General features: G+C 41.2%; 1 protein-coding gene across 1 annotated transcript; it reads right to left on the bottom strand.

Annotated features, from left to right (window-relative positions):
- Nucleotides 1–8,779: 8,779 nt before the first annotated feature.
- Nucleotides 8,780–23,253, bottom strand: GALR1 (galanin receptor 1). Its single transcript, XM_037381975.1, has 3 exons — nucleotides 22,324–23,253; nucleotides 15,170–15,235; nucleotides 8,780–11,729 (listed from the first exon to the last, which is right to left on the bottom strand). Exons 1-3 carry the CDS (start codon nucleotides 23,023–23,025, stop codon nucleotides 11,412–11,414), a joined length of 1,086 nt encoding a protein of 361 aa, XP_037237872.1. The 5' UTR covers nucleotides 23,026–23,253; the 3' UTR covers nucleotides 8,780–11,411.
- Nucleotides 23,254–26,308: the final 3,055 nt, after the last annotated feature.

Raw genomic sequence — 26,308 nt, 5'->3', positions numbered from 1 at the left:
AATGTGCAGAGCATAGTTCCTCCTAGAATAACTTCCTTCTTATCAGCCATGAAGTAGTCATTTTATTACCATGTTCTTTTACACTGGTGGAAGCGATTTCACTTAAAATCAGGTGAAAATCAGTATTTCACAATGAAAAGTGGGAAAGTTGTCTCAATAGTGTATTTAAGAGTGGGCAAATACTGTAAGATTCAGATTAGAAGTTGGAAATTCATTTTCTTCCATTTGTAATCAGCTAAAACATTGATAACATCACTGTCTTATAAAAAGAGGAACGAACTCCTGCCTTTACATATTAATGAAAAGTATTGAATAAATAATTTACAGGATTCTATTTCATTTGACATTGCAGAAAGCTTTTGGATGTGGCAAAATTAGCAAAACACCAAAAATAATGAGGTTTCTGTCATTACAAAACATCCTGAATACCCTCCTATTATTTCATCCATAGCAACATGGTCATGAGCCCTTTATCTGGACAATATTTTCTGTCCGTATTGATGGTATAGTTCCGCATTACTTCTAGCATAAGAATTTTTCCAGCCTGGGATCATAGTGTAAGTATTCTTTCCAAACAACTTTCATGTGTGAATACTGCAGATGAAAATTATGTCCATATTTGAACCTATTTGCTGTGTCTTATTTTCCACCAAGTATCATATCAAGTGTTACTTTGTTATTTCCCTGGATGTTTAATAGTGATTTATACATAAACTGTGCCTTGCAGGCAAGTGTCTACAAAACTGGAGGTAAAATAAACCTTTTATTTTAAGATTATCACAGGAGTTAAAAAGAATATGTAAGTCCTCATTCATATGAACGCAAGAACAGCTGAAAACACATCTCAGGATAACTCTGTAGAGTAACAGGGGACAATGTAACAGAAATATGATTCTGCAAGGTTTATTATAGACATGAAGAGATAAATACATGTACGAAATAATGACCCAAGTCCTTAAAAGTCTGCTTTTTCCTTATAGTGACAAATTGCCTACAAACTACTAAGTATTGCCTAGACAGAGGTTGAAAGTTGGAGCCCTAAATATATTCCATTCACAAACACTGATGACCTTCAACATTTACTCCCTCCTCCTACCCTTCCTTCTCCTCTGATGTTAATAATTAGGTATCACTTTTCATTTAGTGTATCAGGCCACATTATCAGGATACCCTTGAATCTATAGAAACACATTTTGTCTTTACAGACATAGGACTGTGGGACTAATTTATCTGAATAACTAGAACAAGACAAATTTCACCTGAAGTGGCAGATGGCAGAAGAGGGAGAAAAGATGTTGCCTGTGACAACTGTGATATTTCAGGATCACAGATTTCAGGGTTGAAAGTACAGAAGTGGTTTCCTTGAAGCTCAAAGTTCCCATTTAGGCTGCTTACTACAAAGGTCAAAACAGTCTCTTTGCTCCTTTCTTGTAGCACTGAGGGTGAAGGGAAAACAAACCAAAACACAACCCCCTGCTCTGTATATACTTTAGCAAGGAGTACCCAGCAGTCTTGAAAACAGCAGACCCACCATTCACACCAGCCTTCCCACCTTACAGCCCCGCAGGATGCCTTGCATGGCAGGTAGGCAAACTGGCAAGCAGCGTTATCAGTGGGATGAGATGCTGGCCTGACCACATAGCATGCTCGGCAAAGCCCAACTGCTAATAGCTGGTTAGGGGGACACCCCTCCAAAGTGATAGCAATAAAGTGATCAGAGCACTGTACAACTCTTGCAAGTGAGCAGGATTTGGGACAGGAGCAATTTTGAAGCTGTTATTCCTGAAAATCACACAGGACACCCAGAATTAGTCAGGTTTATCTACCACCTGACCTCTACAAATCTTCCCAAAATGTTGACTGCTCTATCAGAAAAACCATGGCAGATCATGTGTGTTCAGTGTAGCATTTAAGCTAAGCTGACATGAAAACACTGTCAGATCCTCTAGCTTGTACAGATTTCCAACACAGTTTCACATGTTGGTAAAAACTTTGACATTGACTTATGGAGTGGAACGCAATTACCACCAGGTGTTTCAGACTTGCCAGCAACTATCAGCCCATAGTTCTCATGAAAATGATAAATTGCTGTGCAGAAGTAATACAGAGTGATTACATTTAGAGTAATTATGGCAAAAAGTAATTAAGCAAAATGAGAAGAGCATGCAGCAACATTTTACTTCTTTTTCTAACGATGGCAAACCATATGCCAGAGATTTCAATTGAATTGTTTAATCATTGTAAGATCTTTTCAGGATGTAGTCCACTTGTTGAGTTATTCTATATACATCTTCAGATGATCCCATACAGACTGAATAAAAGCTCAGTTTTCTGATATTTTTCTTCATATCGGCATAGCTCTCATACTATTAATTACAGAAATGAGAGTAGCGATGCTAATATATTAAGGTCAGAAGGGGCCATTGTGATCATCAGGTCTAGATAGTTTGTAACATAAGCTGTGTTTTTTTCTTCATAGCAGTGCTACCACCCAGTCCATATTTTGAGATTTAAATACATAAAACCTTTTGAGAAACACCCAAATGTGATTTGAAGTAAGGCAAATATATTGCATTTGTTTATTAAGCATTCCAGGGCTATTCATACCCATGGCTGAATGACGAGACTTCCACTTCATTTACAGATTTAACTGCTATAGATTAATTTCACTATAGGGGACCCTGCAAACTCATTCACTCATTTAAGAGAGGCATAGAATCAGGTATTTGTCTGTATGGGTACAGAGCTTAACCATATCCTGCTGTATTGGGTTTGTGTGGCCAAGTTTTGGTAACAGGGGGGCTACAGGGGTGGCTTTTGTGAGAAGATGCCAGAAGCTTCCCCTATGCCTGATGGAGCCAATGCCGGCCATCTCCAAGACGGACCACAGGCAAACATCACCGATGGTGGTAGCGCCTCCGGGATAACATATTTAAGAAATAGGGGGGGAGGGAGGGGGGCGGGGGGGGGCGGGGCAAAATGACTGCGCAACAGCAATAGACCGAGAAAGGAGTGAGAATATGTGAGAGAAACAACTCTGCAGACATCAAGGTCACTGTAGAAGGAGGGGGAGGAGGTGCTCCAGGTGAAGACCCTGGTGAGACAGGCTGTCCCCCTGCAGCCCATGAGGGTCCACGGTGGAGCAGATATGACCTGCAGCCCCTGGAGAACCCCACACGGGAGCAGGGGGATGCCCAAGGGAGGCTGTGACCCCTGGGAAGCCCGCGCTGGAGCAGGCTCCTGGCAGGAGCTGTGGCCCCATGGAGAGAGGAGCCCAGGCTGCAGCAGGTTTGCTGGCAGGACCTGTGACCCCATGGGGGACCCACCCTGGAGCAGTTTGTGCCTGAAGGGCTGTACCCCGTGGGAGGGACTCACATTGGAGAAGTTCATGGAAAACTGTCTCCTGTGGGAGGGATCCCACGCTGGAGCAGGGGCAGAGTGAAGAGCCTCCCCCATGACGAAGAAGGAGCAGCAGAGACGATGACATGTGATGAACTGACCACAGCCCTCATTCCCCACCCCCCTGTGCTGCTGGCAGAGGCGGCAGAGCAAATTGCGAGTAAACTTCATCCCATGAAGAAGCGAGGGGTGAAGGGAAGGTGTTTTATAGATTTAGTTTTGATTTCTCATTATCCTACTCTGATTTGAATGGTAACAGATTTAACTAATTTCCCTGTGACGGTAGCCGCTGAGTGATCTCTCCCTGTCCCTATCTCAACCCAGGAGCCTTTCATTGTGTTTTCTCTCCCTGGTCCAGCTGAGGAGGGGAGTGACAGAGCAGTTTTGCTGGGCACCTGGCATCCAGCCAGGGTCAACCCATCACACCCTCTATGCTGAATTGCTAAGTTTTTAGCTTGGGTGTTTGGTTTTTTTAGGAACTTTGTCTCTGTGAAATCTCCCCCATTTGCAGTAGGGCTTCCAGTGACACAACCCCGGGTACCGCCATGCTCTCAATTCACAATTCCAGGAGTTACACAAGTCCTTCCAGTTACACAGGGCTGGAGGTTATGTTTAGTTAACTGGCAATTCCAGAATCATCATTTTCCAGTACAATACACTAATACATTCTTAAAGTTTCCTTCATGTTCTTCATTCCTAAATGTATGACTTTTTCATTTTACTATATTAAAACTACCGGTTTGTTTGTGCTAAAAATTGTGAGATTTGATGCAAAGGAACACTGCCATGCCATCATCTCATCTATAAATGTTGTATCTACAAGCCATCAGCAAGAATTTTGTATTTTCTTTCAGAATCTTCATATTAAACTTAACAAAATTGATAAATTCTCTATATGTATTGCTAGAAACATCTGTGTAGCTCAGATGATTTATTACTGAAGGGGAGATTTTATTTTTCTCAGCAAATTTTAAATATGGTTAGATGTTTATGAAGGATGAAATAACCATGCAATGGAAATAGTACAAAGTTTTCCAAGGGGAGACTGCTACACTTAAGGAAATATTTCTGTAAATTAGATGTTAATCTGCATCTAGGAAATCTATCTGGCCAAGGTGCACCAATGCATCTACAAATGTCAAGCACATATGCATATACAAATGATTAAGAACTGCACAGCAAAATTGATAAAGTGCACATAATTTTAAATCCATGCTGTAGCATTTACTTTTCTTTTTAAAAGTACTTTTCATTAGATGTAGAACTGATTGTATTCTGGTTTCATGCTCATTTATCTATTTTTACTACATTGAAATAGTCGTTACTCAATGTTAATGCAAATCAACGCACACAAATACGTACTGTTTGACTGCCTCCTTCCAAAAGTGGAGCCACATACAGGCTTTCATAAAATAGGTTTGGATTTCACATCACTGCAGAACTTTACTTCTTTCCAAATACATGGATATGGCCCTGTTTGTATGTCTCTTAAGCAACATGTAAATTACAGAGATTTAAATTGCACTTGAATAAGAAATATCAGTGAATTCCATCAATTTCAATTTACTTTTACCAGTCATGAATGAAATGGAAAAAAGAAATGTACCATGAATGAAAGGACCATGCCTCCTGCACTGAAATACTTGAAAATGAGAATGTTTTTTATATTCGTCAAATTTTCACAAAAGTATTTTCAACCCATAATGACATCTAACCATCAAACTCTATTGAGTTTTATCTACACTATTTCTTCTGGAAGTTTTCCTGAGGGGACTGCTTGTTTTTAAGTATTATGTAAACATTTTGTAAGAAAAGCAGTTTGCATTTTGTACTATAGAAATAAGCAGAGATGGTACAGATCTATTGAAAATATCACTTGAAATTTCATGCAAAGTACAGCATATCTTAAAACAACTTCACATTACTTTATATTCATTATACATTGAAGCAAACACAAAATTTTAATTTTCTGGTCTTCAACATTTGTACATGTAATGAATACATAACATTAACACAAGCTCTGTAAGCTAGAAGCTTTTCTTTTCTCTGCTTTTACCCTTTCCCAAAATACCACAAATATGAAGTTCAATGTGACACATTGTACTGGGAGGCAACCATGAATATAACCATGACTAAAATAATGCATTCACAACATATAAAAATAAAAAGATCCCTCACTTTCCCTATAATGTGGGATTTAAAGTAAAATTTACTTCACTGCAATATTAAATATACAAAGCTTAATGTTTATCTCTTGAAGACAGTGATATTATTTTTAAAAAATGAAGATATAATAGATTATGCAAATAAAGTTAAGGTTTTAATAAAGAGGTGCATGCATACAAAGTGAAAGTGAATACAAAGCTCAAAAGATCGTAACTTAGAATATGTCATTAAAAATTCCTATCTTGCCAAAAATTAAATGGCTTTGAAAATATGCTTTTTTTAATGTTTAAATTTAGAAAAAGACTTCAGAAGAATTTGTAAATAATCAACAGATCCAATTAATTTCATCATAAAAAAGATTGCAGGTGGAAATACTCAACTACAAAATTAAAGTTTGCTCCTTATACAGTCATAATCATTTTTTACATTTAATTTCAGCCAGTTTGGTCATATCTTTGTAATCTATTATAGCATATGATTTTGTTACCTACATTAGACATACGAAAAATAGTAGGTAATTCTACATTTTTTTTAACCTAAGAGAGAAATTTTAGGCAATTCTGAATGTTTACAATATTACTTATGCTATGAAGCTCAACATGGCCCTGCAGTGTGCACTCACAGCCCAGAAAGCCAACCATCCCCTGGGCTGCATCAAAAGAAACATGGCCAGGAGGTTGAGGGAGGTGATGCTCCCCCTGTACTCCATTCTCATGAGACCCTACCTGGAGCACTGCATTCAGCTCTGGGGGCCTCAGCATGAGGAGGACCTGGACCTGTTGGAGCTAGTCCAGAGGAGGGCCATGAAGATGATCAGAGGGCTGGAGCACCTCTCCTATGAAGACAGGCTGAAAGAGTTTGGGTTCCTCAGCCAGCAGAAGAGAAGGCTCTGGGGAGATCTATAGCAGCCATCCAGGACCTAAAGGGGGCCTGCAAGAAAGCTGGAGGACTTTTTCCCAGGGCATGCAGTGGTAGGACAAGGGGGAATGTCTTTAAACTGAAAGAGGGTAGATTTAAACTGGATTTTAGGAAGAAATTATTTACTGTGAGCGTAGTGAGGCACTGGCACAGGTTGCCCAGAGAAATTGTGAATGCCCCATCCCTGGAAGTGCTCAAGGCCAGGCTGGATGGGACTTTATGCAACCTGGTGTAGCAGAAGGTGTCCCCGCCCATGGCAGGGGGATTGGAACTAGATAATATTTGAATTCTCTTTCAATCCAAACCATTCCTTATAGAATTTCTAAAAATGTTTAGTACATACTTCTGACCAAAAACTGCAGTTTAATGACTCGCTCAAAAGCAGCCATTAGGCGTTAGCTTGACTTTCAACTAAAATGATTACCTTCTTCAAAATTAGTTAAATGGATGCAATAACCTGCAAAGTTAGCACAGCTGAACATGTTGGTGGGCAAATCCCATCATTTTTCAGGTGTTTGCACATGATGAACAGCTTGTTGGTTAAGTACCAATAATTTTTTTTTTTTTTTAATTTTGGTTATGGATCCTAAATCTGATTTATGTATAGCAGTTCACAGTGTGCATCTGGGTTCACACATTTACTGGAAATGTATTTTAGGCTTTTTTAGTTGAAGAAGAGCACTGCTGTAATCTTTTGTATCATACCTCAAACACTTACCCACAAGCAGGCAGTGCCAACAGTGCACAAAGAACCCTGATGGAATAAATTCTTGACCCCTATAAACATGAGTTTCAAAGTTCCACTGACACAGTGTTTTAATGAGATTTCTGCATCTTTTTAAGGCAGAAGTGTTAAAAACCAGAAAATCTAGCATATAAAATGCAAAATTGGCTAAAAACCTACATGTTTTATGTCTTAGTCTTAGTACAACCTCAGAAGATGGACAGAACTGAGCTCCTTTCCAAAGACAGCAAGAAAGGAGACCCTCTCATGTTAGCATCATGTACTCTGAGATGCCACCTCTCCATGGGTCTTACATCCACTTTGCAGAGAAAACTACGAAAAGGAAAAACTTCTACACTTCTCCACTGACACAGTTTTGAGATGGACTGAACAGCTCCTAATACTTGATCTGATGGGATACACTACTTCTGTCATCAATGTTGAAAGTGCATTGTATGTTTTAAACTTCAGGAGACAGCCATGAAGCAGCACAAAGAGGTAGCATTTTGCACTATACATACAACAAAATTTTAGGGGGTTTATAAAAAAAATGTGTGAGTAGCAAATGGCTTGTTTGGGTTCTCAAATTCTCTCAAATTTTGAGATGTATAATTTAAAAGAAATTAAAGAGAAATTTAAGTATTTTCTTAATTACACACACATATCTTGCTTTAGTTCAAGAGGAATTTGAGTAACCATTCCTGTTGCCTATTCTGTTTTGCACAGGATAGTATTTTTAAATTCATACAACAGGGTGGAATTCAGTGGGATTATTTATCTTTCCATGAAAGGAAAATTCAGCTCTAGATAGACAAAGCTTTATCTTCCCCTTTACTTCATGTACACTGAAATTAACCTTTCTTGTTAAAAAGATGTAAAAAGCATATTAGGCAAGTAAGCGAGGTGAAACTTTTGCTTTGCCCTCCGTCAGAAACAACAATCCCTGCCAACAAACTCAGAATATGAAAGCAGACATTCAGTTGTAAGGGATCATTAGTGCACATTCCCCAATTTCTGTCCCAGTTAGCCTTTTCTGTGGCACAACACCTTCCTGCCCAGCTGTCTGTCTGCTCAAGGGCTGACAGCAACATTCATACTGCTTTCACATTCACAACCTCCATGTCACAGCTGAGTACCTCAAAGTCACACTAGAGACACCGATCAACACAAGTGTGTTTTAGGTGGGAAACAGCCTTGGAGTGTCCGCTGTTTCTTAAGTTTCTCTGAAAAGTGAGGTGGAAGTGGTTTTGATACTCAACAAGAACCAGGTGGGGCCTTTCTAATTGTTGCTGCAGTCCCATCCCCCCCCCCCCCCCCTTAAAATTTCAAACAGATGTAGCTCTCTTATTGTCAAGCACCTGGGTTTAAAATTATGTACAATTAAGGAAAAAAAGCCTTTTCCAGATGAAAAAATAAACTCGTAATATTAACTTTACACAATTACATATTTATATTGTAATTTTATATTCAAAGTAATAAAACCACAATTTTTTAAAAAAGGAAAAAGTTGTAACTTTCAAAGCTTGTAGAATATTCTCATATGTTATAAATTCAGTTGAAGTCTGATAGTGCTTTAATAATTTGAGTGTTTAGTGGGTGATAATGATCTGAAAATTCAGAGGAACTTCAATATTGTTCTAGCCCAATCCTAACCCAGAAAATGGTTTTCTGCACCAGTAAACCCTTCTTCTCCAACTGAGGTGTTTCTGGGGGATTCCTAGCAGTATCATCAAACTGTCTCTTCATGCGAAAGAAATGACACAAACACCATGCATGCAATACCGTGTCTTCAATATTATTTTACTGTTTCCAAGCACACAACACTGACACATAAACGTAGACATTTTCATGTAAGCTAAACCTCCATAGCTGATGTCATTCCACCACTCTGAACAATTATTTTTTAAAAGCAAGTTTGTGGAGAAAAAAGAATCTGACAGAGCATCTGGCCAACTCGTACAAGGGTACAGGACTCTCTCAGCAAGTTTGCACATGATACCAAACCCAGGGGAGTGGTGGATATGTTGAAAAGCAGGTTAACCTTTCAGAGGACCCTTGATAAGCCAGAAGAATGGAAGTAACAGCTACCAAACACATGAAGTTCCACAAAGCCAAAAGCAGTCCTGAACCTTGGACTGGGACTGCAATTCTGCAGAAAGGACACAAGAGTGCTTGTACAGCAGAAATTAAACACGAGTCAGCAGTGTACCCTTGCAGCAATAAATTACTGTAACACTGGGCTTTATTAGCAAGAATCAGCCAGTGGGTCAAGGAATTAGTCTACTCAGTGCTTGTGAGGCTACATCTGGCACACGGCAGTTTTGAACACCCCAGTTCACCAGAGGGATGGAGTTGCTGGAGCAAAGCCAGTGGAAGGCCACTAATCTGGCCAGGAAGCTGGAGCACAACAGCTGAGGAGAGACTGAGAGTGATGTGTTGTTTCAGAAGAGAAGGCTGGGGGAAAAGTTAATTGCCATTTTAAATTACATATTAGAGAGAAGACTTAAGTACACAGAAGGCAACGGTCACAAGCTACAAGAGAAATCCCAGCTGGGGATAAGAAAAAATATTTAGTGAGGGTGGCTAGGCACTGGCACAGGTTGCCCCAAAAAAACTGTTGAATCACCATCCTTAGAAATTTTCAAATCTTGCCTAGACAAGGAAGCAACCCAACTATGAGGGTAGCCCTGCCTTGAGGGGATGTCCAGAGGTTCCTTCAACTTAATTTATTCTATGAGTCTAATGGTTATTAACAAAAATGGTAAAAGCATATCTTACTCCAGCTGACAATAATGTTCTCAAAGGACTGAGCGCCCTTCTGCTATTTCTTTAGTGGTTTACCACTTAAAGACATATTAAATACTTTTATAAAATTGCTGAAACTACTCACCCTATTTAAGAATTTGCAGAACTGGACTATGTACTCTATATACTTTGTACCGATTTAAATGTATCTTTCTGAATTTTTCCAATTTTGAGCTACACGATATCAAGCCCCTCTTACAACTTTTAAGGGCATGCTGTTTTCAAGTGCTTAAGCATTTCCCAGAGTTTTACAGAACATAGTATTTAAAAAAATGTATGTATATATTGCACACTTAAAACTGTATCTCCATCTCAAAGTCTATCAAGTTAGCAAAACATACACACACACACGCGCGCGCGTGCGCAACACATGAAGAAAAGCTTCCCTCAGACACAAATCCTCATTTTGGTACAAGTACACATAAGCCATAAACAAAACCTTACACAGTGTACACAAAAGTTCTGTGCATACAGTAAGGCAGCCATATGAAGTGGAAAAAAGTCCATCATTATTCAGGTTATTACATTAAAAAGACAGCTAAACAGATAAAATAAGCATTTCCTCCCTAAAGCAATTGCCTCAAGTTGTACACAGGTTATTTCAACTCCAAATGAGTTTATATTTGGAGTTTATATCAATTTATATTATATATATATACAAATACCAATTTATATTTGTATTTATATAGTGCCTATCACCACATCAATAAACACTCTTTGGAACCACTTTTGACAGCAGAGGTAAAAACAGGAGTCAGCCTGTTAGTACCTCAGCACTTCTGTTTCCAATCAATTTTTTTAAAAAATTAAAATTTTAAAATTTAAAAAAAAAGGCCACAAGACTTTGCTGCCAGCCTGCCTGGCTGGTGTTTAATACTGCTACTCCATCAGGGTTATGAATGGCAACAAATCAGAACCCATCTTTACTTTACAAAAAGAAAAGGCATTGTCAAAACAATCTGAAGAGAGAACAAAAGTTTTCCTCTCTAAAATTATAGTACTATGGTATTTATTATCTGTAAGATGGAAATTTTAGCCATCTCTTCACTTAGATGAAAGAAGACGACAAAGTTACTTGTCCATACCAACATTTCCTTCTTGTATGTTTGAATGTTTACACATCGTAGGCTTAGTCAGAATACAGGCATATCATCTCCAATATTTTTTACTCAATTATCTTTTAAAGGTCCAAGAGCTTCATTTGACAAAGTTATCTAAGATGCAAATGATCAGCCCAGTTTTCTTTCATACTAGTTTCACAGACTTTTGCTACAAATGCAACTTCAGTACATTAAATACCAATTAGCTTTATCAAGACAAATCCAGGATAAAGCTCATTGTGCTTTGTTTTCTAGGTGTTTAGTTCACTCAGATGAAGAGCCAACATCCAGGACAAAGTTCACACGTGTGTACAGTTGGTAGACGGTGGTGTATCTATCCGACTTTTGTTTTCCTTAGCGTCATTCAGAGGTGACTTGTTACCCGTCTGGCATTTGAAGACTTGTTTGTAGGCCTTCCTAAAATTTTCAGAGAGAAACGCGTATATAATCGGGTTCACAGAAGAATTGCTGTACGCCAGGCAGTGTGCAGTTACTCTGAAGAGGAAGGAGGCTTGAGTCAGTGGGAAAACTCCAAATTCAGCCCAGAGATGAATCACGTGATGCGGCAGCCAGGAGATGCCAAAAACCACAACCACCACCAACACAGTCTGTGCTGTCTGAGACAGGGAAAGGAAAACACAGATGTCTGATGAGCGCTTGAAGAATCAGCTTTCAACCTGCTTCAAAACCATTAGGGTGGGGGGGAAGGTACACTGAGAGATAACACACTTTGGAATATTTATGACTGATTTTACTCCATTACCCATATGGGCTTTATTTTGCACAGTGAACTACCCCAAGGAGCATTTTAGCCTGGAAAATGCCACAGTGAAAGGCAAATGTATGACTGCTTGAAGGTAACGGATGATCTTCCTGATACCCTACACAACAGCCTCAGCCTTTTCTGAGGTGAACATAAGCTTGTAGTAAAATCACAAGAACATGGGTCTTTGGGAAATGTCATCCAGATCTAATGATCTGTGCACAAGGCTTTCTGACCAAAATTTCAAGAGACATCTATTCTACATGAAGGCAGCTGGTGGAAAAGCTTAGAGCAGTCAGATGAATGCTTTGCTCAAGTGTCTATAAAAAGGAGCAGGGGCTTCTATGAAAGTCTCTCCTTCAAATGTAAAATTTCCACAGGTGGAGTCATACAACAACATTCTGGAATACAACTAGGGAAAAAAAGGGAAAAGTAAGGAGCTTGAAATTTCTGGTAATTGCACATTGTCAAAACCAATCTGGAGAGTAAAGCTCACCACCAAACACTGAACTGAGAAATGGAACACAAAATACCCTCAGCGCTGCCTCCTGACTCCACTTTCATTATTTATGAGAGGAAGATCCATCAAGTTCATTAGATCCATCCAGACAGCTACAGTATCAGTCAGCACAGACCCTTCAGGCACTGAAGGTATTCTGCCAGGGTACAGTGCAGTTTGACTGCCAATGTTTTCTTTAGCTTTCACTTACTTCAGAAACAGCACTTAGTACTTTGCAGTTGTTCAACTAATTAATATCTACTCCTCTAACAAGTACCTCTTTCAACTAAATCACTCTTCCAGTAGAAGCCTAATATTAATTCCAAAGCATATTATGTTATGGACTGTTTAATTACTATATTCACACTTTGCAACACAATTTTCAGATAACAGGCTCTTCTTCACAGGCAAAACTACACAGTGTAGTTTTGTAGTTTTCACATTGGCCACAGAGGAATAAATACTGCAGCACAGAGAATATCTAGACTTTTTTCCGGTTTATTGAACTTGGTCCATACTTGTTGACTTGATTAATGTTCATGACTTAACTTATAGAACAATATGGCTTAACCTATAGAAACTTACAGAAGAAAGAAGTTTGATTTCTGTGACAACAGACCAAAATAATTTATGATAGATACTGTTGTTGGTAAATAAAATCTCACAACAGAAACCAAAGGACATTATATCTGTAGTAAATATAATTTGTTTAGTCTCAAGGATCCATCTGTTCTCACAAGCCATTCCTCTACTTAGCCCTATGGAGTTTAAGTCGGTTGCACATACAAACAGCCACACAAATATCTGCTCTTTCAGGTCTCATCAGGGAGTATGTGCCAATAAGGAGGCATAAATTATTCTCTGATCCTTTCAATGTATTAATATTCCATCTGAAAACTGATTGTCTGGATCCCACATGCACAATTACTTCAGAAGAGGCACATTACTTTCTTAGTTCAACATTCTAAAAAAAATTACACCAGGAAAGTCACTGACTTTCAATAGACTGCACAGATGCACCTGAAAGCAGAGGATGACTGTGTGTTTCTTGTAACTATTTTACTTAGGTATTTCATATCTGTAGAATAAATAAATTTGCATTAGGAAACCTCACAATATCTGTTTTACCCCTTTATTCCTCCTAAGCCTAACTTCAGAGCTTACCTTTCCAAAATCATCACTATGGCTTGCAAACGAGGTAACATTAAAGGGCAGCTCTTGTTTACCTAATGGGAACTTGCTTACAGCTTTTCATCAGCAAATAAAACCCACCTGAAGTACGTGATGCTAATATTGATGTTTTATGACCAAAAAGCACAAAAAATAGCATTTAGGCACATTCGTATTTTTCATTAACTTTTTCCACACATAGAGCAAATTATTTTTAAGATTCTACTACTGAAATTTTCATAAAGGTTTGAATAAAGGTAGAAATGTGTAATTAAGCCTGAAATACATCCTTAACAGAACAGTAAAAGGAAAAGAAGAAAGATACTGCAACCAGAGAGAGACAGCACACTAGTGAAAGCAGAGATGGTTTTAAAAAACTTTGAGTTAGGCCTTAGGATCAGAAACTTATTTTCTAAGGCAAAAGTTTTGGCTACCTTTTTTTTTCCCCTTTGGTTACTGAACCCTGATACGTCCAGGCAGTCTTGGGCATATCTGTAATGTTTTTCCCTAAAGGTATGAAAGCTAGATCCTAGCCAGATCTGATTTTTAAGAATTAGCTTTTAGAGAAAATGCACAGATATTTCCAGTTCAAGAATTATTTAGATGAGAGTAGAGATAGCAACGTACATTTGTACGTTTGAAAATGTAGTTTGAAAACTACACCTTTGGCCTTGACGACATTAAGTGCAAAAGTATATATGTTAAGTATTTTATGGAATCAGGGCCATAATGCTTTTAATTCCAGGAATTAAAATCTATTGACTACGGCATTTTTCAAAAAAATAGAGAATGTATAAATAATAGATTACTTACTCCCTGTTGAGTTCATGTATATCTCATTTACATTGCAGACAGTCTGCATGCCCATATGGTAATAGTGATAAGATCAAATGAAGAGCTATAGCCTGAGGGGTTTTTCTGACTCCAAATGCATAAACTGAGAAGTTAGTCAAATGATTACTGTGGTCAAATCTGCTCAAAAATCAGAACCATATTATACTAACTGACAAATTCAATATATAAACACATCTTTCAAATATTGTTCTAAATTGTGAAGCTTATATTCTGCTTTAAAGACCTTTCATGATTCTGCTTGTAACCAGTATTTAACTTAAATCTTGAACGTAAGAGAAAAAATATTTTGTGGAAAATCAATAGAATTGCAGAATCATTGAAAGTCTCTTATTAATCTATCAGGAAGCACAATAAACCTGATTTTAAAGTCTTATCATATAAGCTAGAAATTCTTCACAAAATGTTAAAAATTCGGCTAGTTAATTAAATAAATAAATAAAAGATTTACAAGTTAGGGGGAAATGCCTATGAGGCACAAAACTCCATTTAATATTACAGACAGGTCGTCTCTCCCTGTCTAAATTTCAGATGCTGTGAAGTTCAAAATACGGGGATCTCAGGAAATGGCTTGATGCACTGCAGCGGAAAACTTGGATGAAAGAAGAGGTCAATCCTCCTAAGTTCAGAGAGACACAGAATACATCATTAAATACTTCATTTCAATTCCTTCTTTCCATTACATCTTTGGCAACAAGCAATGTAATACCAAATTAGCTTAGCCATAAAACTAAAATATAAACAAATAGATACTAGTAATGAAAGCAATCTACCTTTTTCTTGGACGCTTCTGACTTCTTTGACATGTTTTTCAATTTCTTGTGTAGATGATTAAGAACCTGAAAAGAATAATTTGCATCTTGTATTTCACCAGTTTCTAAAATTGAAACCCATGGTTTTTAAATAATGCTCTCCAGTACGGCGAGAGTTGCTTACAAAGATTACTGATCCAATTTACACATTTCAAAAGCGCACAGTATAAAAGCCAAAGGAATTACATATCTGCATCTGTGTGACTCAACAAATATGAAGCAGACCACAACTGAATTCTTACATAAAAATTCAGATGTATTACACAACAAATACATATCACAAATGAACAAGGCAACAAATGGAAACCTACCATGGACCTAGAATTAGTAATCATTCCTCTTCCATAAGAAGTCAATGCTTGTTAATTTAGAATGACCTTTACTGCATGTAACATAAAAAGTGTATGTTTTGAGTCAGAGCTTACTGAGTCACCTGCATAATTCACTTTCTTCAGATGAATGTTTGGTTAATATAATCAGGATGTTGGCGCTATCTGATCTTCAATAGAAGTTTAGGCTTTCAGAAATAATTTATACTAAAATGTATCTCACATGAGGTATGATCTTTCTCAACAATTTGATGGTACTTGTCACAAGCAACTTTTTCAAATATGTCTCAAAAAGGCTCACCATCCAAAAGCAGGGTCCAAATAACTATTTACACATAAGATTTTGGATAGTGGATGTGTAGAGGTCCATGCCCTAATTTATCTGCAGTCATTATTAACTGAACCTAATATATTCATGTGGCATGATTTGAAGGCATGGGGGGCATGGAATATGCTCTTCAGATGAATGTGTTTAACAATTTGTAAACCATACAGAATTTTAAAAAGGAGATGCTTAACTAAACTCGAGGGTTTAATTAAAATACAGTCTGAGGAATTTTTTAGATAGCGTGTCAGAGTGTAGCACTCAGTTAGATGACAACGATGATGCTGTTAGGTTGCACTTTACATAGCTGTAAGATGAACTGAGAACAATTTAATAGGTAAGATCATCCAGAATTAATAGGCAATATCATCCAGCATTAAAAGGATCATTTTTTAAGGAATATAACACTAAGTTTTAGGGCTCCTAAGGAGACTTCTTGAGGTGGTGAAAAGGTAGAAGTTAAAATTATCATATATAATCTGGGAACATTTTCCTCTGTTTTCCTAGGGATGAACAACTTTACTACTACTAGGACAGACACCAGACAAGACCACCTACAGACTTCATCCCACTCTGGCATTTGAGTCTTAGAAACACAGATAATGAATTAAAAGAATTAAGATGGCATTTCTGAGCAACCACAGCTCATCAGTGGATTCCACTTTTTAAGTGTCTGCTCTTAGCTACCAGTGAACCATAGACAACAACAAAAATTACTTGTAACCACTTAACACTGGAAGTGCAGTTCATTTGCCCTAACATGACTAACATGTTGGTGAGTAGAAAGGCTCAGCTCTGCATTCACTCCCTATTCTGAAACACTATCCAGGCTGCTACCAAGGCTAACCTAAGCTCAGGAAAGGCAGGACAAAAATAAATGTTTTTTTTCTGAAAATGTTCCATTTTGTTTTCAGCCCCTCTTTCTTCTCCAGGATGAAGCAGACCAGAAGGAAAGGACAGAAGAGCCCCTGAGGTCCAGCAGAAGATGAAGGAGATGATCCCCTGGCTCATACACTCTTTATGTTGACACCTGGCAGGTGACATCTGCTGTCATCGTGTACAAAACAGCTGAATTGCTTAGTCCATGGGTGAAAAAAAGTAAAACCAAAAAAGCACACGGGAGAAATACAGTGAAGTTCACTTCTCATCACTGTTGCTTCACCTATTGCATCCCCTTCACGTAACTTACACTGATGGGCTGTCTCTACTGGACCTTTGCAAATCTCATCACCTGCCACCCAGAGACTGCACTGTACTGTGATTTTTCCTTGCAGTCCAAAACTAAAGTCAGATAAACTCTGCCCAGAAATGAGAAATGCTAAATCCTCTTTTAAAGTTACAAGCATTTTTCTCTTTTGTTCTGAAACTTTTAGCACAACTTTTTGTGTTTAATCTCTCTCCATTTCAATGAAAGATGCAGCAGACAAAACTGTTAAATTGTATATTTGGAGGAAGGAGGGGGTGGGGGTGTGTGTGCTGTTGAAGATTTAGATGATAACCTCCAATGAATCCTTCTCAACTTCACCTCTTTCAGATTATATACATATTTCATTAAATAAGTGTCTGCAGTGAAAACATGCTGGCTCTATTGTGGCAGTGTACCAGATGGTATGCAAACCAGCAGCAAGAGAAATAGGCAGAATTTAATTACCTATCATCAGCAGTGGAACAGCACTCAGAGACCCACACAAAACACTGTGGAGGATATTAAGAGCCATGTCTATGCAAAGGCAAATCAAAGACACTTCTCCTCACTGCCTTGTTCAAACTATCTTTTCTCTGGGCCAATGAACAATCAATTGATCCTCTAACAAACACTGTCACTTCACTTGAATGAACAATAATTCTACATGAGCCTTTTAATTTGTCTCAGGTTACTTCTCTAAAGAAAACCTTGAAAAATATCCACTAATAGATTGGCACACACATTTTTAGCTCACGGAACGAAATACCCACCTTGCTGAAAAACAGGTCACAACCTGTTCTGGTAAGGTGTTAACTTTTTTTTTTAATTCAGCTGCGTAGGAAAATTAATTCTTTACATGAAACTTTTCTATGTCCAGCTTTCATGTACCTGTTGATCGGAGAACTTACTTAGCTCTCAGGGAAGGAATAGCTTTCCTGTTTTCTGGAGATGAGGGTGGGATGCTGTGAGAAGAAAGTTATCCTATTGTGAAAGAGGGTGTAAGGAGATTTGTGGGATCATAGAAGTATAAGAAGTTCCAGCCTGGTCCAGAATGTACTACCACTGACAGCTACCACGGAGCATTTGGGAGGCCCTGGATTTTGCTTACAGACTATCCATTTCTTCTCCTCCCCTCCCCCAGCACCCCCACCCTCCCCCAGGGTGTTTCAGGGATTACATTCAAGATGGTCTGAGAGCCCAGGCTGAGGGACTATGACCAAATCAAGTTGAGAAAGAGATTTTTCCAATAGGGAGAGAGAGAAATATAGCTTCAACTATCAGTGCCTACTCACATAAGTCTACCAAACATTGCAAATGTTTGAAGCCTGCACTGCTGCAAAGCATGTTTCCTGTCCGTCTGTATATAATCATCCCACTGAGTACGCCTTTGTTATCAGCCATTGAAAATCAGCAGGAAAGCCCGCACAAGGTCATTAATAAGAATGAACTGCTTTTTTAACAGCCATAATGTGACCATTCCAAACTATATTTTATAATATGAATCTGATTTAAATTCAAGTGCCATTGCCTGCAATCCATTTTATAAAGTAACGCTGCTACCTCTGTTGTCACAACAGATCCTTCACCCCCTTTCATCTAATAGTGTGTCGCTTATTTGTCATACCCTTTTTTTTTTTTCATTGTAGCTTCATAAAGGTTTCTCTTGCTGCTCAGCAAAATCTAAGATACAATATCTTAAGCCAATAACCATATAAGCTTGTATTTTACAATGTGTCTCCTACTTTGTATGGCTTACTTTATACCAAGGCTATAAATCATACATGACTTCTATTAATTCAGAATGCTCAGAATGATAGGTAATAATGGAAACATTCTTAAGGCAAAAAAAAAAAAAAACCAAACCCAAACAAAAACGAAAAACCAAAAACACTTATAACATTATACATCTATAAAAGAAAAAGGTTGCTAATGATTTTAGGTGTCCAGCCTAAAGGTTTGATTGACAGAGGCCTGACTTGCAAGGACTGAATTCTCATAATGGGGTACTCAAAAGCAGAGGTACCCAAAATGTGCTGTCACATTGCATTACCCTGGCAAATGTCAATTGTTAGAAGCTCATAGGAATCATTACTTTAAGAACACACTAGTGAGCAAATGTTGTAGCAGTGTTACTAAACATGTACAAAAAGTCAGTATTAAAAAATATGTCAAGTAATATGATAAACAATAAAAAACCAAGAATACAGGTTGTCTACAAGTACGCAACACTGTAACTCAACTATATGATCACTGCTCCTCTGGCTGGAGTGATAAGCTCCTTTTAAGAGTGGTTCTGTGGACTCATAAAAGCTAGTTTCCTAAGGATTTGTGATTTCCTGACTGTGTGCTCCCAGAAATATGTGTTTCCTCCATAAGTAGATGCTACATGAGACCTCTTCTCCCTATGGCTTGTCTGATGTATAACAGCTGGGTGCAAACTGACTCTCCTTAAAGGAGAGAGGATGGTGAAGACTCTCCCCCTTCTTCATTGACTCCTGTTTTCACAAACCTAGGGAAGTATAATTTCTTCTGATATTTTCACTTCTTTATCAAATTTGATTGAAACTGAACCAACATCATTTGTGAGACATCGGCAATGGGTAGCTGTATGCACAGGACACAGAGAATGATCTTGTAAATCTCTACCTTAAGAGCACATCACATGAGATTTCCAGTTCTGATTTTGTGGGAGGATGCTGTTTCCAAACACCTAGCACTATTTCAGCACTTCTGTAGGTTGTGACACTACTGCTATCCTCTGGGGAAAATACAAACCTTCCTAACGTAAGTTAAGACAAAATGAGAGACAGAAAGACCTCAGCTCCCTTAGTAGAGTGCCTAAAAAATTACTTTCAAAACTGAAAGTTCAGTTGCAATTTGCTTATAAAAAGGAACAGAACTGCTTTACAGGAGTCTGAAAAAGGTACTATATTCAAACAGAGAAATGAGTCGCCTTTGTCTTAATCTACTGTATCAGAAGGTTGCATTATTTAGCTGAGCCACAGTTCATGAAAACCAGTGAAGTCCATAAGAAATTAATGCATTTATTTCTATAATACTTCTGAGGCTATACATAGCAGGGACCCTCTAACTTCACATGCATTCAGATGCCAAATACTTGTACTTCATAGTACTTTAGTGACATCAGTAAAAGCTCACAGCAACCACTTTGCTTGAGACCCATGAGAGTAGCAATGGCTTCGACAGATCTAAAACTTCAGCTCATTTTCAACTACTATCATCCTTAATTTCTCCCTCACCCACCCTACGTGCCAAGATACTGCAGCTGGAGATTCTCTGACAGTGGCTCCTGAGGGCAGGAATGAGCCTTTACACTGCAGGGTACAAATACCACCTTGTACAATTCACAGGGGTTTTTTTGCTTCTCTGACACTGATGGGAATACCAGCTATCTCCTAAAACTCATCCCTTTAGGTTGGATCTTCCAGCCTGACACTGTGGCAAGCAGGATCACACATACAGGTTCAAAACACATCACCAAGCACGGGTGAGATCCTAACCTGGCAATAATTTAGGCACAACAATTCAGTTGTAACTTTGAGTGGCCTTGATTTTATGAACTTGTTCTGCGTATGTACTTCACATAGGATTGCTTTGTTGGTTTGGGGTTTTTGTGTTGTTTCTTTTTTTGCTACATATACATACTAATATTGAGAGATCTACTTCTGTAGTGGTGCTTTGTGATAACATGGTGTGTTCACTCTGCTTATATTTTTTTAAGCATATTTCCTTCCCTCACCCCCCCACCCCCCCTACTATGCAGGACTGCTGTAATTTTGAAATACAGGTTTTCAACCTTCTGTCTTACAATTAGACTTTGAAGGCTGGTACTTTATGCTGAAACTGAAGATGCTTTGGCTTTGAAAAATATAAGAATTCTTAATAACTGAAAAGTTCCCTCTTTCATATTCTGTATCATTGTCCCTGAAGTATGTAATGTTTTCTTAAAACTCTGATGATCTATGGCTACAGCAAGTTTCATCCCTCTCACAGCTCAGTCATATTCACCACTGTAGGGGAAATATCCATGTATTCACTCAGGGAAAACAGAATTCAGTTTATGTATGAAAATATGTATTTCTTCTCCATTTGCCAGGTTGGACTTGCTTCATTACAAACAGTAATTTAGAAATGTTGTCCTTTTGAGTTCTGCATAGCTTCGGTTTAGCAGAGTTGGATGCCATTCTAGCCTTAATTTGGACATCACAATTAAGCTGGTGTAATACATACAAAACTGAACGGAACACAAAATTATTTGTTCAAACTAAACACTTCATTACATCTATTGAACTTGCCAGTTAAAGAACTGACTTCTCAACACTTCAGCATTCCTTAATTGCAAGAGCAGACTTATCCTTTCAAGCGTAAATTACTGCCCAAGGAGAAATTCTGCTACTGAAGGTTGCTGGCACAGAAACAGGGGGATGTCCGCCTAACTCAGCACGTAGCAGCTGACGATCCAGATCCTGCTGAGCAGCAAGCAGTGGACCTTACGCTGAAGGCTGCAATTAATATTTACAGAAAAATGTGACAGTTTGCCTGAGCAGAAAAGTCCTGAAATACCCTTATTCAGGTCAGGCACCCGTACTTACTGCTTTTTGCTACCTGGGTCCTCATGCACTGGTCCCTAGCATCACCTGCCATCGCTGGAGTCAAAGGTAAATCTCTCATCCACTTTAACTGGGGCAAGACAGGGCTCACAGGGACCAGGCAGTGCAATACGCTTTTTGCTCTTAACATGTTAACCGGATTAGACTACACCGGTGGATTTGTGTCATTTTTAAGTGCACTGCATTTTAAAGAACCACACTGCTTTGTCTGAACAACTTGTTGCTGTGTTGTACTTTATTTAACTCCTCACACAGCACTGAAAGAAACTAAGAGAGTTGCGTTGACAGGGAAAGCAGCAACAGCATTGGGGCTCCTTAGCACTTTGCAAGAGGGAAATCTGGCAGAGGGACCCCAGTAACTGCCAGAACAACTCCCTTAACCACACTGTGCAATCTCTGTCCTGACCCATCTGTGCCACACATACACAGGTGTGCGTGTTCCAGTCACCCCTAGGCTACAAAACCTGCCCTCCACCCTCATGGCACAAACACCCCAGCCCTGTTGCCTCCTGACAGTACCATGTCCTTCCACATGGCCAGAGATGGCCCCACAGCTCATGGACACCTACCACCATTGCCCCCTCCATGCTTCCCCCCCCCCCATTCCTTTTACATAGCCTTCACCACAACCCACTTTGCCCCACCTTGGCATAGCAGAAGGAGATGAGCAGCAGTGGGAGCAGATACCCAAAGACGAACGTGCAAACCACATAGACCTTCTTGTGGCGTGGGTTGGGCCAGTGCTCCCAGCAAAAGGTCTGGTTGCTGGCCTCGCGGTGGAAGAGGCGCTGGTGGTGAGCCACAGGCGAGGCCATGGCGAAGGAGAGCGCCCAGATGAGCCCCACACCCAGCAGCGCGTTGCGGGAAACGCGCAAGGCCGAGGAGCGTCGGGAATGCACGATGGCCACATAGCGGTCCACAGACATGGCCGAGAGCGTGAAGATGCTCACCAGCATGGAGACAGTGAAGAAGTAATGGATGAACTTGCAGATGAAGGCGCCCAGCACCCAGGTGGGGAGCACGTAGACTGTGGACTGGAAGGGGATACAGAAGAGCAGGTAGGCCAGATCGGCGATGCTCAGGTTGAGGATGAAGATGTTGGTGGTGCTGCGGCGCTTGCCCGGCTTGCTCCTCGCCAGCACCGTGATCACCAGCGAGTTGCCCAGCACCCCCAGGGTGAAGATCAGACCGAAGACGATCAAGGTGATGAAGTTCTCGATGCCGATGCCGAAGAGGGGCTTCCCCTCCGCCTCCGGCAGCGCGGAGAGGTTGAACTCCCCGCGGGGCGGCTCTGCCCCACCTCGGGACCGGTTGAGGGGCGCCGCCGCGGGCTCCCCCACCTCCATCCTCCCTCTTAGCGCCGGCCAAAGTTTCCGCGGGCGGAAAGCGGAGCAGCCGCTCCCCGGCACCGCGGCCAGCGGGGGCGGCCGCCAGCACCGGGCGGCGGCGCGGCGGGAAGGGGGGAGGTGCCGGCCGCCCGCAGGGGCGCAGCCCGCGCCGCTGGGCGCGGAGGCGGCGCGGCAGCCCCGGCCGCTCCTGGCCGGGCAGCGCGCTCCGCCCGGCTGCCCCGGGCCGCCCGCCCCCGCCGGCCCCTCCGCCGGCTCCTCCGCCGGGGGCGGCGCTCCGGCCGCAACCGCGCACCCCCGCGCCGGGCCGGCCCCGCGGAGCGGCCGAGCCTCCGCGCCTCTCCGCGCTGGCGGCCGCGGGAGACCGAGCTCCGCGGGGGTGTCTCCTCGGGGAAAGGAGGCGCGGGGGGGTCCCCCCTTCTTCTCCCCTGCCGGCTTAGCTTGCCGTTGCCCCCGCAGGGCGGCCCGGGGCGGTGCGCCTGCAGGGAGCGGAGCTGAGCGGAGCCGAGCGGCCCCGGCCCCCACCTCAGAAAACTTCTGCTTTTTGCCTTCGCTCCTAGGGAGGCTCAGGCGTCGCGTCTTTCAGCACGGCCGGGGCGGCGCTAGGCAGCTCCGGCTGGGCTTAGAACTGTCTCGGAGGGACTGAAGCGAGCGAGCGCCCGCCTACCCCGCCTCAACAGGTGCCCGGCCGGCCGCAGGAGTGAGTCCGGGCTGAACACCGCCTCTGCGCACCGTCTTCACCTCCTTCGCGGGTTTTCATTAATCGTTCCGTTATATGGAGTAGCTCGCAGAACAAAAGGTGGCAGGCGTTGTTACTCCTTCCAAAAAAATAAAGGGAAAGAGAGTCTGGCCGCTTTTCACGCTGAAATCACGAAGCCCGTGTTTCAAAACCCCGCCGCTGCGCGCCGGCATCGCGGAGGGCTGGCGGCTCGGGGCCGGCAGCCGCAGGCAGCGCTGAGAGGTGCCGCGCTGAGAGCCGCTGAGCAGGCAGTCTTCCCAGAGCTGGACGAAATAGAAAACTTCCCCCAGAAGACGGGTGCCAGTTCATGCATCCACCCACGGACACATACACCTTGTGAGCGAAACAGAGTTGCCAGGGGGTCCCCAGCCGTTTGCTCTCAAATTGCCTCTCAGCTACAGCTGGTGATGTGTTTTCTCTCTCCTCCCTGGGGCTCTTGACTGCTCGTTGTTAGAGATCCCTCCGTGACACGGGGCAGGCGGGACCCGGCGGCGGACAGGCGGCTCCGCCGGGCACTGCCCGCCCCCCCGGCGCCGGGGCCGCGCTGCCGCGGGCGCTGCGGGACGCGCAGGGCTCTGCGGGCACGGCACGGGGGGGCACGCAGCTCCTCGGCTGCTTTGGCAGCCCACACTTTGACGGGTGTTTTTTCTGCCTTCCCTTTTGCTACTTACATCGAGGCATCTCAGCAGCTGCACATCAGCTGACCGGGGAGCTATTGAGTTGCTCAGATCTAGATTTTAATTCAATTTGTGTACGGCCTGGTCCGTTATGTCCAAAGGAACATGGGTAATGGGAGAGCACAATTCGGTTTCTATGGATCTGAGAAACTTTGATTTGGATTGTACTGTTTGCTATGTCTACTGCAACTCAGTTTAGAAGTTACAAATATTAAACAAACCAGTAAAGATTCCTAACAGATTTGTGGGGTTTTTTTTCTCAGGTGCATACCTTATGGTTTTGTTGACGTGTTTAATTGCCACGCAAATTTACTAATCTCTACTTCTGTAAGGGTTTTGAGAACAGACATTGTTAAACATTTCTAGACTGTATCAGATACCATGAATTATTTGGAAGTGCTGTAAGTACATTGTGAAAATGAATAGAGGGCTCTACAGATTTCCTGAGTGTTGCTGATGCCTGTGTTTGCCACTGTGAATTCCTTCAAATGATATGTATATGAGATACAAGAAATATTTGAATACCTCTGATGTTTTGCTTTTGAATCACGACTTGTTGCCAGACATCACTCTTTTCTAGGATGCCAAGAGTGCAATCCTAGCCTTCCTGAAGTTAATGCTAACATTGCATTGATCACAACTCTCCATCTAAAATGCTGCATTAGTCCTCATCACTTATGCTTCTGTTTTCTTAAGAAATACTGTCTTTTGAACAGTATAGCCTGGAAGGTGACCAAAGAATATTAGACTGGTTTACATACAAGTAAGCAAGAAAAGTGGGTACAGAAACATAATCATTTTTAAGGCAAAGCAATCTGAAAATCACATTAGTGATCTGGATGGGATGTTCACTCTGTTAGTTTCCTTTAGATGTTAATTGACATTTTTGCAGTTCAAGCTTTGCTTTTCTCTTAAGTATATATTGTAAAGTATATAGTTCTTGTAAGATTTCCCTGAGCATTAGGGCGGAAAAAATAACAGAGAATGCAACTGTATTGTAGCTTTTCTGTCAGGCCTACAGGCTTCGGCTTTTACATCAGCGAAGGAAAATTGACAGTACTCATGATTCCTGTTAAGGTTGCCGTAAAAAAACAGGTGCTGACATTTTTATCCACTGTTCTTGTTATCTAGACCGAGACTGTTATCTAGATTGCATGAAATCTAAAATTTTCATGCTACAGAAAGTTCCAACAGAAAAGTTGTTATGAGTTCAGTACAAATAATTATATACTTAAATACACAAATTAGTTGAAAAAGTAGGAGAAAAAAAATCAGTAAAAAACTTACATAACACTTTAAGAAAATAAATTTCATATCTTTGCAAAATAAATCTCTTAAGCACATGCCTCGCGCATTTCCTTGGGTCAGCTCCCAACACAGGCCAAGAAAGCAGTTGCCAAAGGCAGTGAACAGGCCAGTGCAAGTGAAAAGGCCAGGGCCCCACTGCCTAGGCCTGGAGACATTGGTCACCAGGGCAGCTTTTTGGGCAAAGAGACAAAATGGGTGCATAGGACAGCAGCCAGTGGAGGGTGGATGGAGCACCCTTCCCAGCAGTGGCTAATACCGCTGCCCTCCCCTCTACCCTGGTAGCAGCAGCAGCAGCAGCAGCAGCCTTGCCTTTCTCTCTAGGGAGCCACTCTGCACAGCCACTCAGAAAGGGCTTGTGTGTCAGCAACATCCTAGACTTCTCCTGACCCCAGTCTTCCCCGTCCAAGGGAAGCAAAATCCAACTTGTCCACATTGCTGAGGAGCCCAGAGATGGCTCCAAATACAACTATGGAAAAAAAACCGTATGAGGGCATCAACATTTTTCTGCAGTCCAAAAAGTGTGTAAATCACATGATTTTGATGGGTCTTAGAATATTGA

This window comes from Falco rusticolus, chromosome 3, assembly GCF_015220075.1.
Source record: "Falco rusticolus isolate bFalRus1 chromosome 3, bFalRus1.pri, whole genome shotgun sequence".
Taxonomy (NCBI): Eukaryota; Metazoa; Chordata; class Aves; order Falconiformes; family Falconidae; genus Falco; species Falco rusticolus.
The sequence above is the reverse complement of the archived record's forward strand: the minus strand, read 5'-3'. Positions and strand labels throughout refer to the sequence as shown.

What these genes read in the sequence shown, in the direction of transcription:
- GALR1 (XM_037381975.1), bottom strand. Translation starts at nt 23,025, where the DNA reads ATGGAGGTGGGGGAGCCCGCGGCGGCGCCCCTCAACCGGTCCCGAGGT. An exon ending in TCTCCTTCTGCTATGCCAAG is followed by an intron (nt 15,236 to 22,323) that starts GTGGGGCAAAGT and finishes TATTCTTTTCAG; the next exon opens with GTTCTTAATCATCTACACAA. An exon ending in CAGAAGCGTCCAAGAAAAAG is followed by an intron (nt 11,730 to 15,169) that starts GTAGATTGCTTT and finishes TCCCTGTCTCAG; the next exon opens with ACAGCACAGACTGTGTTGGT.